This window comes from Vigna radiata, chromosome 5 (genome assembly GCF_000741045.1).
Source record: "Vigna radiata var. radiata cultivar VC1973A chromosome 5, Vradiata_ver6, whole genome shotgun sequence".
Lineage (NCBI taxonomy): Eukaryota > Viridiplantae > Streptophyta > Magnoliopsida > Fabales > Fabaceae > Vigna > Vigna radiata.
Window position 1 is genome coordinate 1349142 of NC_028355.1, and position 14743 is coordinate 1363884.

The following is a 14743-nucleotide window of genomic DNA, read 5'->3' on the forward strand; positions in this document are numbered from 1 at the left end:
CAATACTTTTAATAATTAATAACACAGAAAAATATATACAATATTTTTACAATATTTAAACATTCTATATATGCAATATTTTTACAATATTTAAACATATACAATATTTTTAAACTATTAATGATTTTTTTATACACTTTCTAAATTTGTGTCTTTCTATTAACTATATCTTAAAATTACGAAAAAAGTTCTATAACAACAATATATAATATAGGATTATATATCATTTAACATTTTTAATTTATTTTCTTAATTACATTTTAAAATTATAAAAAAAGATAAATTACACATATGTTAAAGTAAATATATATTATAAAACATTAATCACTGTTAATCTTTTATTTTTTTAAATGTATATAGAATGTCAATTTCCGATTAACATATAATAATAGTAATATTTCTGTTATAGTAAAAGTTATTGTATTTCTTATAGCTACATGTTTATATGTATAACAGAGTATGAAACTTTAAACAATAAATTAGTACAAAAATAGATAAATCACATCATAATAGGTAATAAAATAAAAGTTAGAAACAGATTTAGATAAAAAATTGCATAAGAGATTTGATTAGTTGTGAAAAAATCACTACAATGTCACACTTAATAACAAAAAAAAATGTATAAAAAGAAAAGAAACAAATTTGTTATTTAATGACAGTATCAAAGGCAAATATAAGACATTTATGAGTGATTAGCATATTATATTACACAAATATATTGTATTAATGAATAATTAATATAATTAATGGGCTGAACAATTATGAGGTCAATAAATACAATATTAATATTTAGGTAAAACTATCTTATTTCTAATTAGGGTTAAATATGTTTTTAGTCCCTATACTTTGGGACGATTTTGGTTTTAGTCCATCTTTCAAACTATACTACAATTTAGTCCTTCAACTTTAGAAAACTCTGGTTTTAGTCCTTTTTACCAAATTTTGTTAACTTTATTTTTTGTTTCAAGCACGTTTCATTGTAGCATTTGGATTGTTTACACTGTTTGACACATTTTTGCTTCAATGTTAACTGAGAAACGCGTTTGAAACAGCAAATAAAGTTAAAAAAAAATTGGTAAAAAGGACTAAAACCAGAGTTTTCTAAAGTTGAAGGATTAAATTGTACCATAGTTTGAAAGAGGGACTAAAACCAAAATCGCTCCAAAGTATAGGGACTAAAAACATATTTAACCCTTCTAATTACTATCAAAATACACAAAAACTATATTGCTCACTTGAGCATAGAAGTAGCTTTTACATATACCTTTCTCCTCGACTCAAACTTGAAGAATTTGGAGCAGGAAGATCAAAAGTCAGAAAACAAAGAAGAAAGGTAAGTATGTAGACAATAAAGTAATATAAACCTAATTAAGAAAAAAGAGTTTTATTATTTTAAAGAATTGAATGATTGTGAATGTTGTGAAAATTTTATTATGATTGAAGCAGAAGCATTGTTTGGGGGTGCTGGAAAAGTTTCTGCAAGGAAATGGATGGGAGAATGATTAAAGCTGCACCCACAGGAAACGTTGACGAACTTGAAAGGTTGATGAGAGAAGACACATTGGTGCGGGATAGTGTTGCCTTGCTTGGAGCTCAAACTCCTCTACACATTGCATCACTGTGTGGTCACGTTTCTTTCTTTCGTACAACAAATATTGAAACTGAAGAAGCAATTTGCGTATGAAGTCAACCAAGACGGGTTTACTCCCATGCACATGGCTTCTGCCAATGGCCATGTTCAGGTCGTGCTTGAGCTTCTGAATGTTGACCATCAACTGTGTCACATTCAGGGCAGGGATGGAACCCTTCCTCTCCACTGTGCCTCTCTCAAAGGAAGGATCCATGTTATGACGGCGTTGCTCTCTGCTGCTCCACTCACTATTCGAGCAAAAACCTCCAGAGGGGAAACTCCGCTTCATATTGCTGTAAAAAATTACCAATTTGATGCAGTTAAGTTTCTGATGAAGTACGCCAAGACATTGAAGATGGAAAGAGGAGTGCTGAATGACAAAGACAATCAAGCAAATACTGTCTTGCATCTCGTTGCGTCAATGAAGCAATACCAGGTATCTGATTCAAGGGATTTTAGATCATTTACATAAAGAGTAAAGCATAAAAAATGATAATAATATTACATTAATGCTATAATTCTGAATAAAATAATAATCTAAATCATTAGCATAATTGATATTGAATGATGTTAGAGCATTTATAACGAGTAGAATTTGGATTGCAGATACTTGATATAGTCTTGGGTGAGGATGATGTTGCGATGGTGGTGAATTCGGTGAACGAGAGAGGAATGACCCCTCTTGATCTTACGTTAGAAGTCGGTGATTTAAATATTTACAAATGCCTTGTGAAAGCAGGAGCTAAGAGTGGAAAGGACATTGAGAATGAGAATGAAATCAGTGTTCCTATAAGGAACTGCTGAAGAATCAAATCTACCTAAAAGTACATTGAAAAGGAGAATGAAACCCGTGTTCCTATCAGACTGGGCTTATTAATACATTGGTGTGTGGCCGGAAGACACACACTAATACATTGCTGGAAAATCAATAGTGGCCACAAAATCAAGAGAAATGACACACTGATACGTTCATTTGACACAAAATAGAATAAAATGGTTCAAAAAGTGTAAAGTTTTATAGTTTTTTAAGAAAGAAGAGAGTAAAAAATAAGTAAGAATAGTGTCAAATAAATGTAAAAAATTTAGGTGTCTCAAATAACCTTTTTCCAAAATCAAAAGCAACATATTCTGGGCAAGAGCATTGGATATTATACCTCTTTTGCTTTACTAATCTGCTGAGGAAAATGTATTTCCTACCAAAAAAATAGCCAAATCTTGCTTATTTCCATGCTCCCTTTGCTTTATTTTTGTAGTTGTATTAGTTTCGTTTATTCAAGACTTAGATTGCATAATAAAATTTCTGATGTTATTATCTAATTTTCATTATTACGTCAATACTCAATACTACGATAATATGACTTTCTTTGTCACTGTAATTTTCTTTAGTTACAATTTTACTTTTTGTCGTCTAATTTTATTAAAAAAAATTTAAAAAGTTGGTCTGGCAGTGATTCAACCTTTCCAATCTCAAGTTATCGCGATAATAAATTAAACCCTAAAAAAATTAAACTTTTATTACTTTTTATTTTTAGCCGCAGTAATTTCTCATAGTAATGCGTACTTTTCTTATAAATAACGTCATCCATTTAATTTATTTAATACATTTTCAAACAATTAAATGGTTGAATCAAAATATAAATATTTGAACTTACACTTTTGTATTGAAAAAGAAATAATCATCACAATTTTGTCTACACTTATTATACATTTATTTATTTTTGTGTTAGATAAAATAATTTATATTTGATTACCTTAAATGAAAAGGTTATGCATTATACAATGCATCTGCGCTCATTAATCTCTTTTTATTTTTACTTATGACCTTAAATTTTGTATTTTTCTTTTGGCTCATTAAGTTTTGCATTCAATCTATTATAATATCAAAATCTTAAATATCTAAAGATCACTTTTTAATCAATTCACATTTATTGATTATGATTTTAACCTTCTTTGTTATAGAAAAAATAATTTAGATTATGTTTTAATATTTTTTTATGATTTAAATATACATTCAGTCTTTCAGTGAAATTTATCATTTCTTTTTTTAATTAAATGAAATGATTCTTGCAATAAAAAATCAAAATGATTAAAAAATGAACATCTTTAATCGAAGGAAAAAAAAACAAATTAGATATATCAATTAGAGGAGTAAAATGTGTTTAAGATTTTAATAATTTGAAAAACATGACACAGTTAATCAAATTTAAGGGATTGTGACAACCAACATAACTAACATTGTTTTGATGGAGAGAAAAAAATCGAGATTTATAGGAGAGGACATATTTATGTTTTTTAAATGATATGATTAGATTTATCATATATATATATATATATATATATATATATATATATATATATATATTATTGATTGTGTTTTCGACGTCGGATTGAGAATCATAATTAACATTCCTTCACATTTTTTCTGGAAAAGGTAATGATTTAGGGGTAAACTCTACATACAGAAAACATAAACATAAAATAAAGAAAGTCGTAATTCCTATGTATTATTAATTGTAAGTTGTAATGGTTATGTGACATATTATGATAATAGTCAACTGAAAGATTTTAACGTTGTTCTCTTGGAACATGCATTATGATTTATTCAGGAGCATTGATTAGAGATAGAAGATGAATAAAAGATGTTTTGATAGCAAAATAAGAACCACCCTTGAAATGAATTTGAGAAAGCAACCACTTCTATGATTGTGGCTGCCATACGCACTTTATTATAGCAGACAAAATGAAAAAAGATAGGATTATACGGTAGCTCACAGGAATTATTCATTCCATTAATCAACATATTGTCTATATCTCTTTTCACAAATTATTATATTTATTTTTTAAAATCATACGTATATTTATATATATTTTCCAATGACAATAATTAATAAAACTCTGTCGTATAAGCAACCAGTCCTTTTAATACTCTTTGGTTCAATCATTCGAGGTCTTAAGTGGGAAGGTATCATCCAAGTTTAGGTTACTGTTTTAACTCTTGTCATGTTCTATTAGATTATTAGAAAAAGAACTTCCAACAGTGGGATTTATTTTATTTATATATAGCTGTCTCAGCTTACTGCACATTTTGAAAACATAGTAAAATATTTTAAAGCTTAACATAGTAATATATGATTTTTGCTCTTCAAATTTAAAAGATTAGAATAAAACCAGATTTATAGTGGTTTTTAAGTTTTAGTGGAAGCTAGAATAGACTCTAATCATGATTCTCATACTGGATTTTAAGTCTAATCTAAACCCTACAATAAGGTGAGATTTATACTCTACTTATATATTATAATTTGGTTTTAACTATATAGGATTTTCAACGCTTATAATGTTGTGTTTTTTTTTTAAGTCTAATTTAATCTTCCAATAAAATAAAGTTTACATCTAATTTATATATTAATTTAGTTTTATCTTTAGTTGATATAAGATTTTGAACACTTACGACGATGTTGTGTCTTTCTTTTGATTCCTATTTCTCAAAGAATCCATGGTCTTGTTACCTAAGTACTTACAAACTATTGATCGAGGTTGACAGCAACAATTTTGATCAGAATTACAGACCCACCCAGACAATTAAATTTTTGTACATAACTATAGTACATGCAGGAGAGTGAGATTAACCAGCGATGAACTGTTCCTCGAAGAACTGTCCCAGCATAGTGCAGTAGGGTAGATCCTCATTTGCATGTAAAAAATTGATTTTTCTTCTTACTGAAAAGATAGATAAAGAAAGAATGAAATTCATTTACTATGTAGCAGTGGTACATCTAGAGAGTGGACCATTAAATTTTCACAGCTCTCATCTTAACTGAACATAAAATCGTGTGATGTGTCAGAGTCATTTACTCCTCTATCAACATTTCCAGTCCTTTGCATCTACATGAACCCAAACAAATAGGAGGTTTATGGCAAAAAGTCAGTAGCTGTGGAATTTGGTTGCAGATTAAAGCAAAGTACTGAACTGGGGCAACATCAGTAATAAAATATTGCTGCAATGAACGGTGCATTATTTAATGCTTTGATGCTGAATCATGTACATAAATATGAAACTAATTAAGCTGTAACTTGTTGTACTTGTGTAAGAAAAAAGAAAAAGAAAAACTCAGTTTAATATGATAGGGAAGGTCATATCTAGCACCCAATCTAACCAATATTTTATTGTTTATATGGTTTGATAGGTAGAAGTGAATACAAGGCAACATATAGCCCACAGGGTCACTAGCATGTGATGTGAGAGTATAGAAAGTATTTTTATTAGCGGATGCCATCATGCTACATGGTTTGGTTAGCAACATAGGTACATTTGAGATGCTTATACTAAACAAATATGTTATGTTGAATTGATGTGGCTGTTATTCAGTGATGGAGAACATAAACAAGAATTTATAAATGATGGAACTTTCCCATCATTAATTGATTCTTCAATGACCCTTTCCTTTGTTTGGGTGTGTGGACTATGAATGATCTGGTCTTTTACTTTTTGCTTCTCCAGAAGACTAGAGAACGAAAAAGAAAAAGAAAAAAAAAAAAAAAAACAGATTTTTGAACACTCCCAACAAAACCATTTGATGTATTATTGTTAAATATGGTTCCTCCATTTCTATTTTGCCAGCTCTTTTCCATGACGTGCCACCACTGCAAGTTAGGGTCCATTCATTTGTCCCTTTCCCAGTAATCTTTTGTCTTCTTCTGCTGTTTTCTTCCTTCGGTGAAAACAACCCTAAACTAACTGATGTTGCAAGCTTTATCTTGTTACTGATAGAAGCCTCAGTTACACATAATTTCTGGCATTAACTACACAACTTTTCTCTTATATTTAACAGTATTATTTATTCATAATGCAATGATGAAAGAAAGAGATGGAGAAGGTAAAAACAGGAAGAGTGTAGTTGAAGTATATCATCATTGAAAAGCAAGTGAAGGAAGAAGGATGTTGACTAATTTTGAAGGGTGATTTTGGATGGTATATATATATGTGTATGCATTATATATATGTATGTGCATGTGTCGGCTGGGTGAGAATTTGATATTGGATACCCTACAACCTGCCCTTCAAAATAGTCACAGCAAGACTTTCCAACCACGGAAGAAAGCATGGCAATGGTCTTGTAGGACCTTGCCTTTTCTTCTCATGTGGACCACATTATCGTTTACCAGACCATGCTTTTCGATTTACACACTTTCAATGTCTGTCTCAAATTTTTCTGTTTTGTGTTAATAAACAACAGAGGGAAATAATTTAATCACCATTGTGTTCTGAAGCCATTCCTCATCCTACCGACAACTCAACAAGGTACTTCCTCCAATAATGCTGAGATTCGGCTAAAGCCGCGTATTAGATTTATTTAGTTATTTAAAACAAATTAATGTGTTTAGCAGATAATTAAATAATTCTAATCATTATAGTAATTTTGGAATTACGAGTTGATTCAATTACTGAGATGAAAGTCAACCTACACATGGATTGGTCCAAATTTTTTACGTGAATTTCTGCTAAACAGGTGGTGTTTTACCTTACCATTAATGATTTTTTTTTTTTTAGTTTACTTTTAAACTATAAGAAATAGAGTAATATTCAGTTGAAATGCTGTGGATTTGAGTAATATCCCCTAATAATTTAAAGATGTAATGATAGAATAAATAAATAAAATCTTACTGGTATGTAAATAATCTCGATATTTTTCCTTAAAAATTCTCCTTATTTTATAAATATTTGTTATTATAATTTATGATTACTCGATTAAGTGATTAAGTAACTGAAATTAAACAATTCAGATACGTATATTATTAATTCTCATACTCACTATTTTTAAGTTGATTTTAATAACGTTTTACAATTTGTAAGTTGTCAATTAACTTCCACTAAATATAGCAATTTAGTTCTATTTTAGTGAATTTTAATATCAGAAAATTTAATTGACGATATTCAATAATAAATAAATAACTATTTTTTTTACGTTTTTTTTTTTTAATTTATACTAGCCACGGAAAAGTGTTTCAGTGTGAAGAAATACTTTGTTAATCTTACTAAAAACGAATTATATATGGAAGATATTTGATTTTTACATAAATATACATATGAAACTCGTATATTATACAAATAAAACTTCACAAAGATTATAAAATGAAAATAAAATTTAAAGATCAACAAGTAAAAGATAAATGAAACTGAAGTTTGTAACTTATTAAAGTAAAATTGAATCAAGATCAATATTGAAAAAGCCTTAAAGAAACTTAAATAAAAGTATTTGAAAAAAAGAAAATTGTATCAATGTGGAAGAAACTCATCACTATTACACAAAAGATGGTTGGGAATTCAAATGTAATATAAGTCTCACAATGGATAGAAATAAGAAAATTAAATACTATACAAGAACCCATAAATTTATCGTTGTAAGATTTTGAGTTGAGAATTATGTCAATCTTTTATGCGATTGAATTTCAATGTCATTGGTATTGTGTCTTTTCTGTCAATCTTCTCTTAACAAACCCAACATGATAAATAATAGTTTGATCTTTAAAGAATTTGGTTCGAACTCTTTTTGTCTCTAGGGAGTCGAGTTAATCGAACATGCAATACAATATTAAGAAAAGAAGAGATACACATTATTCTATACTACTTCATTTTATCACATACACTATATATAATTTTTGATAGAGTAGTCAAGTTTAATTATAGAGAGATTAGTCTTATTTAACTTGTATATTTTTTTTACTCGTAATCATTCATAATTGATGTAACTTAAATACTATTTTCACAAATCACTTTTATCTTTAACTAATATTCTTTTAGTAGTCACTTCGAACTTAAACAAATAAAATATTTGAATAAATAAAATTCCACAATTTTCTCATTAGACAAAGTAATATCATTATTCTTATATAATTATTATGGTCTTTCTATTAATGGGTTAAGATGAACATTGTTGTTTATATAATTATTATGTTCTTTCTATTAATTTGTTAAGATGAACGTTGTTGTTACAACGTATAGAACAAGGAAAATATTCAAGAAAGTTTTGACCATGCAATGATAATTTTCTTCACATTGAATTCAAATAGTATCTTTATATAAGCTAATAAAAAAAAAGTGACCATATATATCGAGAAACTTAAACTCACATAAATGTGTCGTTCTTCTTTTTGTCATCTCTCTATGAAAATTTTGACATATTCTTGATTTTTTTTGTTCTTTTATCTTCCTATTTTATTTATGACTCATAATAAATTCTTTGTTTTTCTTCTTATTTTTTTAATTTCTTGAATTGAGATGCAGAATTTATGTATGAATATTTGAAACTTCTTCTTAAACAGACACACGCCACAAAGGCACCTTTGACTTATTAGGGACTGCATATACATATTACACCATTCTCAATATGTAAATGCATTCACTATATTATTAAAGAAAATTCAAATTTAGAACAGTTTTTAAAATTTTATATTGCCCACAATCACCTGCTGAAGTGGTTCCTTTTGATGAATTTTAATTAGTATATATATATATATATATATATATATATATATATATATATATATATATATATATATATATATATATATATATATATATATATACACTAATGGGTCAATTTTAATATATTAATTTTACTTTAAAAATTGACCATTCTCGATCCGATTCTTCTCTAGTAACGAAGACTCAATAAAANTATATATATATATATATATATATATATATATATATATATATGTATGTATGTATACACTAATGGGTCAATTTTAATATATTAATTTTACTTTAAAAATTGACCATTCTCGATCCGATTCTTCTCTAGTAACGAAGACTCAATAAAAAATATTAATCCTATTATATGTAAGCATAAGTAGCACCATTAACTACAATATAAATTTAAAATCGAAAAAGAATACATTAAATCTATTGAAGTATTATTGAATTAAAATATAAAGTTTAAGAAGAGTAATAATAAAGTTTAAGAAAATATAAAGTTTTATATTGAATGAAAATATAAAGTTTAAGAAGCGCGTTTTGTTAATTTTAAGCGCGTCTTAAAAAATCTATTTACTTACATCAGATGCAGAATTTACGTGGCTTTATATCATTTTCAGATCGCCTTGTGTTTGTTTCCCATCAAAATCGATATGGAAGTATTTTTGCGTCCAAATGAATGAAAAACGCGGAAGCTACAAAGGAAACGTCAAACACTGTTCGGCATGTTGTTTAATCTGGAATTGCCATTGCTGCTAATTTCTTCTTATTTGTGTTAAATTAAAAAGACACTGTAATAAAGCTATAAAATTAGGTATTTCCAAAACACAATTATGATTAGTTAAAAAATAATTAGTTAAAGAAGACCAATGGTTGAATGATGTCCTTTTTGACTTCTCCAAAAGCTAACCCCTTTCAACAATCGCTTCCTCCCGAACAAAACACGTTCAGAATTTTCAACAACTTTAATATAAAAGTCTATATGGACTCCACAAATATGCTTGGAATTAGAATTACGTAGCTTTCTTTCTCAGCAAAAGGGACGTTTACGAAATTTCTTAAAATTAATTATCATCATCATCATTCGATTCAGCTCCTGTTATTAACATAAGTCATGATTAAATTAAATTTAAAGAGCACTTAATAAAAATTAATGGAACTAAAAATGGAATAAACCACCTAATATACCACTTTTAGAGATGAAGAATCTTAAGCAGAATAATTTAAAGAAAAAAATTATAAAAAAAAAAAAAGATGCATGAATACCAGCAAAGCAACAGGAGCAATTAGGCAGCCTCCATATGGAGGCACTGTAGGTGGGGATGCCATCATGTCCCACACCGACAACATAATTGAACCATTCATCTTTATTCATTATTTTTTACAAAATGTAAAAAGGGAAAGAATAAAATAAAATAGGGAACACAAAAGAACTATTAAAAATGAAACAAAGATCATATACCCATCTGTAAATATACCACATAAAAAAATGAAAAGAAAAACTATCAAACAGAAAAAGAAAAGAAAGAACTGCTCAATGAATTCCTATTTTCTAACACAAGTTAAATTATTATAATAAATTAAAAAAAAAAAAAAAAAGTTTTGGCAGTGTCATTGCCGTGTCTTCTGTAGCCTATTTCCAATCATCTTGAGCTCAAATTTCTTGATGACACCAGCAATGTCTCTCATGGTGGTGTCCAACACATAGGGGGTTTTCTCGTATGTGATTTCTGTTGAATTTATAAGCATTTTGCAAGATTCTCTCCGTTCAGCTATGGTTCCATGGTAGTGGTAGTACATTATTTTGCCCTCTGTCTTGTGAGTTGTCTTCCCTGCAAGGTTCTGTGACATGTGAACACCGGTCGCAAACAAACTCCTAGGTTGCACTGCATATTTTCTGTCCCTCCTAATCCCTTTCTTTGAATCTTTATACACCAGCTTCTCAAACCCCCATTTCCTGCAATGCAAATTTCACACCACACCATGTGAGACCACACAACACAACTACATAGGAATGGTTGACAACTGTGGGAAATGTAGTTGTCATCCCAACTGTAAAGGCAAAACAAGACATTCCTTCCAACAGCATAAACCAGCTTTCTTTTACATTGTACAAAAAGCCAACCCATAAACATAAACACTTACATTACAGAAAAACAACTAGATCTAACTGTTAAATGGGAAACAGTAACTTTGATGAATGTAAAAAAAGTTTAGTGCACCCCAACAAAACCGTCGCAATCACAGGTCTGGTGGACCGGTGGACCAGATAACACGCGTCTCGTTTCTAAACCAGAATCAATAGTAAACTTTCAGTAAAATAATAATCATCATCATCATCACTTGTTAGCACGCATTACTGAATTACCGGAACTAACAAAAGGACATGTTTGTGATTGAATTAAAGAACCCTTATGAATTCTCAGTGTCACATTAAAATACTCTCCAAAGGGACAACACCAGCTTGCTGCTATTTTTAATACTTTAAACTAACCAGCTAATATATTTGGAATAATAAATAAATCACTCTCCTAGAAAGTTCATACACTCTTCACCTGTCCACACAGGAATGGGCTAATTCACGCTTGTACAGTACAAGCCAAATCAATCGCCACCTTCCACGCTGGGTACTGAAACACCACGCAACCACTCACTCAAGATCTGCGACATTACCGACCACCGAAACAAAACAACAACAAACAAATGACATCACATTTGTTCCTCAAAACGAACCACCCCAGTAAATGCTCATTAAACTCCATACAACCATCCATCATTCACTTACTCGAACTAAAACCCCTAACCAATCCATTTCAAAAACCTCCACAGATCCACCTCCAAATCTCACAATTCCTCGATCCACCAAAATTCACAACCGACACACGAAAAATCAACTTTCGCAACACACAAACACCCAAATTAACTCACCCAAATCTAAAACTACAACATAAAACATGGAAAAATAGAAACTTTTGGCATGCCCGTTATAAGTTATTGCTACAGAACTACCAAGATTCTTTCTTTGATACGATCTTTCTCGAGTCGGCTAAAAATATTATCTTTTTAAGGCAGTTGGATACTTAAATTTCTTACTTGAAACTACCGATTAAGTTGGCAAAACCCCATTAGAGGTAAACAACAATTATGAAAAAAGTAAGAAGTTTGAAGAGAATGTACCTATAGGTTTTGCCGTAATCGGCAGTGAGGCACAGCTTGCTACTCATTGGCATCTGTTCGATGGTGAATTGAGAGTACTCGGAGAGTGAATCAAGCACGGACTTGATAGTGCTCTTGGGTGGCACATAGATGTATTCATCCACATCAAAGAAGAACATCCACTTAGTCATGAACTTATACCTATGTAAGCAATCATTCACCACCATGAACTGGTTATGGTAGTATCCATCAAACCGCTCCTGGTCCGTAATATCCTGCAACGTCACATACCCCAAATCAATCCACGGCTGGAGCACCTCCCGCACCTGCGCGTGCACGCCACCGGCGTCGTGAATCACGAAATGCGACCTCGGCCCGAAGAACTTCACATGGTACGCGATCCACTCCCTCACGCGCTGCGCGTTCAGGTTCCCGTAGAGAGAAGAACCGCAGTACAGGTAATCGTACTTCGGCTTCGACGTGAACAACGTAGTGTCGAGTGCGCCGGGTTGTTCCGTGAGAGCTTCTATGGTGTCGGTGATGTTGAAGCTGGCGTCGCCGCCGCCGGAGGTAGAGGCGGAGAGGACGAGCTTCCCTCCGGAGTTGTCAGCATTGAGTGAAGCCGGGAAGGTACAGTTCACTATAACGACGGTGTAGACGCGGCCGTAGCCCCAGTCGGGGAGGATCTTGTAGCCGACGGTGGTGGAGAGTTTCTTGCCGGCGAGTGAGTACCACGCGCACTCGTACGTCGGTTTAGCGTAAACGTGAAGAGGCTTGGAGGCGAGGCCAATGATGGCGAACGTGTTGAGGCCACCACGGTAAGAGCCCATGGTGATGAAGTTGTAGGCTGCAGAGCCATAAGGGTTGAAGACACGCTTGACGATGCCTCCGGGGAGGACTTGCTCGGACGGTGGCGGTGGAGGTGGTGACGGCGGCGGCGGGGGTGGTGAGGCATGGGATAATGATACTTTTAGTGGGTATGAGGAGGTAGCGTTTGTTGTGTTGGAAAGTATGGGTGTTGTTTGCGTGACACGTGAGATGCAGACTCGGAGATCGGAGGCTGAGATGGTGAAGCGGGAAGGGAGGAACTGAAGAAGCGTGGCAACGACGCAGAGGAGAAGCAGTGTTGTGAGGAGAAGCTTGAGTTCTGCAGCGTAGTTTCCGAGCACTGCCACGTAGAGCTTCTTCTCTCTCTCTTTGGCCATTGCTGAGAAAGAAGAAGAAGATGTGAGAATATTTGTGTTATGAAGAGGTGTTTGAGGTGGCTTATAAACAAACTGTGTTTACGAGGAGGAATATTTATGTCATGATATTATAAATCGACGTATTATGTTGATTGTTGTTGATTGAAGCTTCTGTTTGAACTGTGAAACGATGCCGTTCATCTAAAGGGGATTTCTTTATTTTACTTTCAATTAGACAACCTTAACCTACGTTTTCAACTGTGCGTACTTTTAATTAGACAACCTTAATATTATAGTTTTTTTTGAAAAAAAAATTCGCCTTCATTTTATTCTAATTTAGATGGAAAAAGTAGAACAATATTAGAAGTACAAGTAACTTGCATTTTTAATATATAGTAATGTTTTTATTTTGTTTTGAAATAGGTGCTAGAATTCAATCGCAATACTATTTTTGTCTCTATACATACTTTCTTGGTTCGAAATTATCTAGCGTCCTCTTAGTCGTATTAGATTTCTACATGACAATCAGAATAAATAAATTAAATAAAAAGTAAATGTAAATTTTGGTTATGATTGGGGTAAAACCAATGTGAGTTTATTTTTGATGTTGTTTTTTGGCTTTTGCTTTAATTGAGTTTAAAGGAGCATAATTAAAGGGAGAGGTGGCATGGGGAAAAGGATTTATGAAAAAGGAGAGAAAGAATTTATCGTTGGGAAGAGAGAAAGGAGAGATTAGCCTATTGATATGAGAAAAGTTATAGTTATTAGAGCCACTACCCTAAAAGATGTGTGGGACAATGGGAGGGGCCTAGCTTATTTATTTTACTAATTATTATCAATATTATTTATTTTACTAATTGTAATTAAATAAGAACTGAGGAGAGAGAAAGAGTGTTTGTGTTGGAAATGTTACCGTTATAATAATTCGTGGCTATGAGTGTCCAGTGTTTGGCGATCAGGTGTTACCATTGTTTACTATTTACACTGCTTTTTCATTTTTCTTACCATAACAGTTTTAGCATATTTTCACGAAGTTACACTGTTTGGAAACGATGATGTCATGAGTAAGTTCTTTCCTATTGGTAATGTATTTTTTTGTCAAAGGAAATGAACATTGTGTACCTAATGTCTATTTCTTAAGCTTTTACAATGTGAAAAATCTATAGGAACATTTGGTTGGTTGTAATAGGAACTAGTAAAGAAAAAAAGAAACAGAATGGTGAGCCTTGATAAAAGAGAAACTCTGGATATTGACAGAATTTGGTAAGATTCTTTTAGAAACTTTTGAGCAAGTTATCT

At 31.4% G+C, this 14743-nt stretch overlaps 2 protein-coding genes across 2 annotated transcripts; one reads left to right on the forward strand and one right to left on the reverse strand.

Annotated features, from left to right (window-relative positions):
* Window positions 1–1486: 1486 nt before the first annotated feature.
* Window positions 1487–2434, forward strand: LOC106760049 (ankyrin repeat-containing protein At2g01680). The gene is made up of 3 exons (XM_014643486.1): window positions 1487–1678; window positions 1791–2066; window positions 2237–2434. Exons 1-3 carry the CDS (start codon window positions 1487–1489, stop codon window positions 2432–2434), a joined length of 666 nt encoding a protein of 221 aa, XP_014498972.1.
* A 7956-nt stretch (window positions 2435–10390) lies between these two features.
* LOC106762559 (galactan beta-1,4-galactosyltransferase GALS3-like) lies at window positions 10391–13530 on the reverse strand. Its single transcript, XM_014646538.2, has 2 exons — window positions 12282–13530; window positions 10391–11061 (listed from the first exon to the last, which is right to left on the reverse strand). The coding sequence occupies exons 1-2, from the start codon at window positions 13463–13465 to the stop codon at window positions 10716–10718; spliced, it is 1530 nt and encodes a 509-aa protein (XP_014502024.1). The 5' UTR covers window positions 13466–13530; the 3' UTR covers window positions 10391–10715.
* Window positions 13531–14743: the final 1213 nt, after the last annotated feature.

Bases quoted from the DNA above. Each gene is read 5' to 3' on its own strand.
- LOC106762559 (XM_014646538.2), bottom strand. From the start codon at position 13,465: ATGGCCAAAGAGAGAGAGAAGAAGCTCTACGTGGCAGTGCTCGGAAAC. The intron at 11,062-12,281 runs GTACATTCTCTT...TTTGCATTGCAG, and splicing joins GATTACGGCAAAACCTATAG to GAAATGGGGGTTTGAGAAGC.
- LOC106760049 (XM_014643486.1), top strand. From the start codon at position 1,487: ATGGATGGGAGAATGATTAAAGCTGCACCCACAGGAAACGTTGACGAA. The intron at 1,679-1,790 runs GTATGAAGTCAA...TGTCACATTCAG, and splicing joins AAACTGAAGAAGCAATTTGC to GGCAGGGATGGAACCCTTCC. The intron at 2,067-2,236 runs GTATCTGATTCA...TTTGGATTGCAG, and splicing joins CGTCAATGAAGCAATACCAG to ATACTTGATATAGTCTTGGG.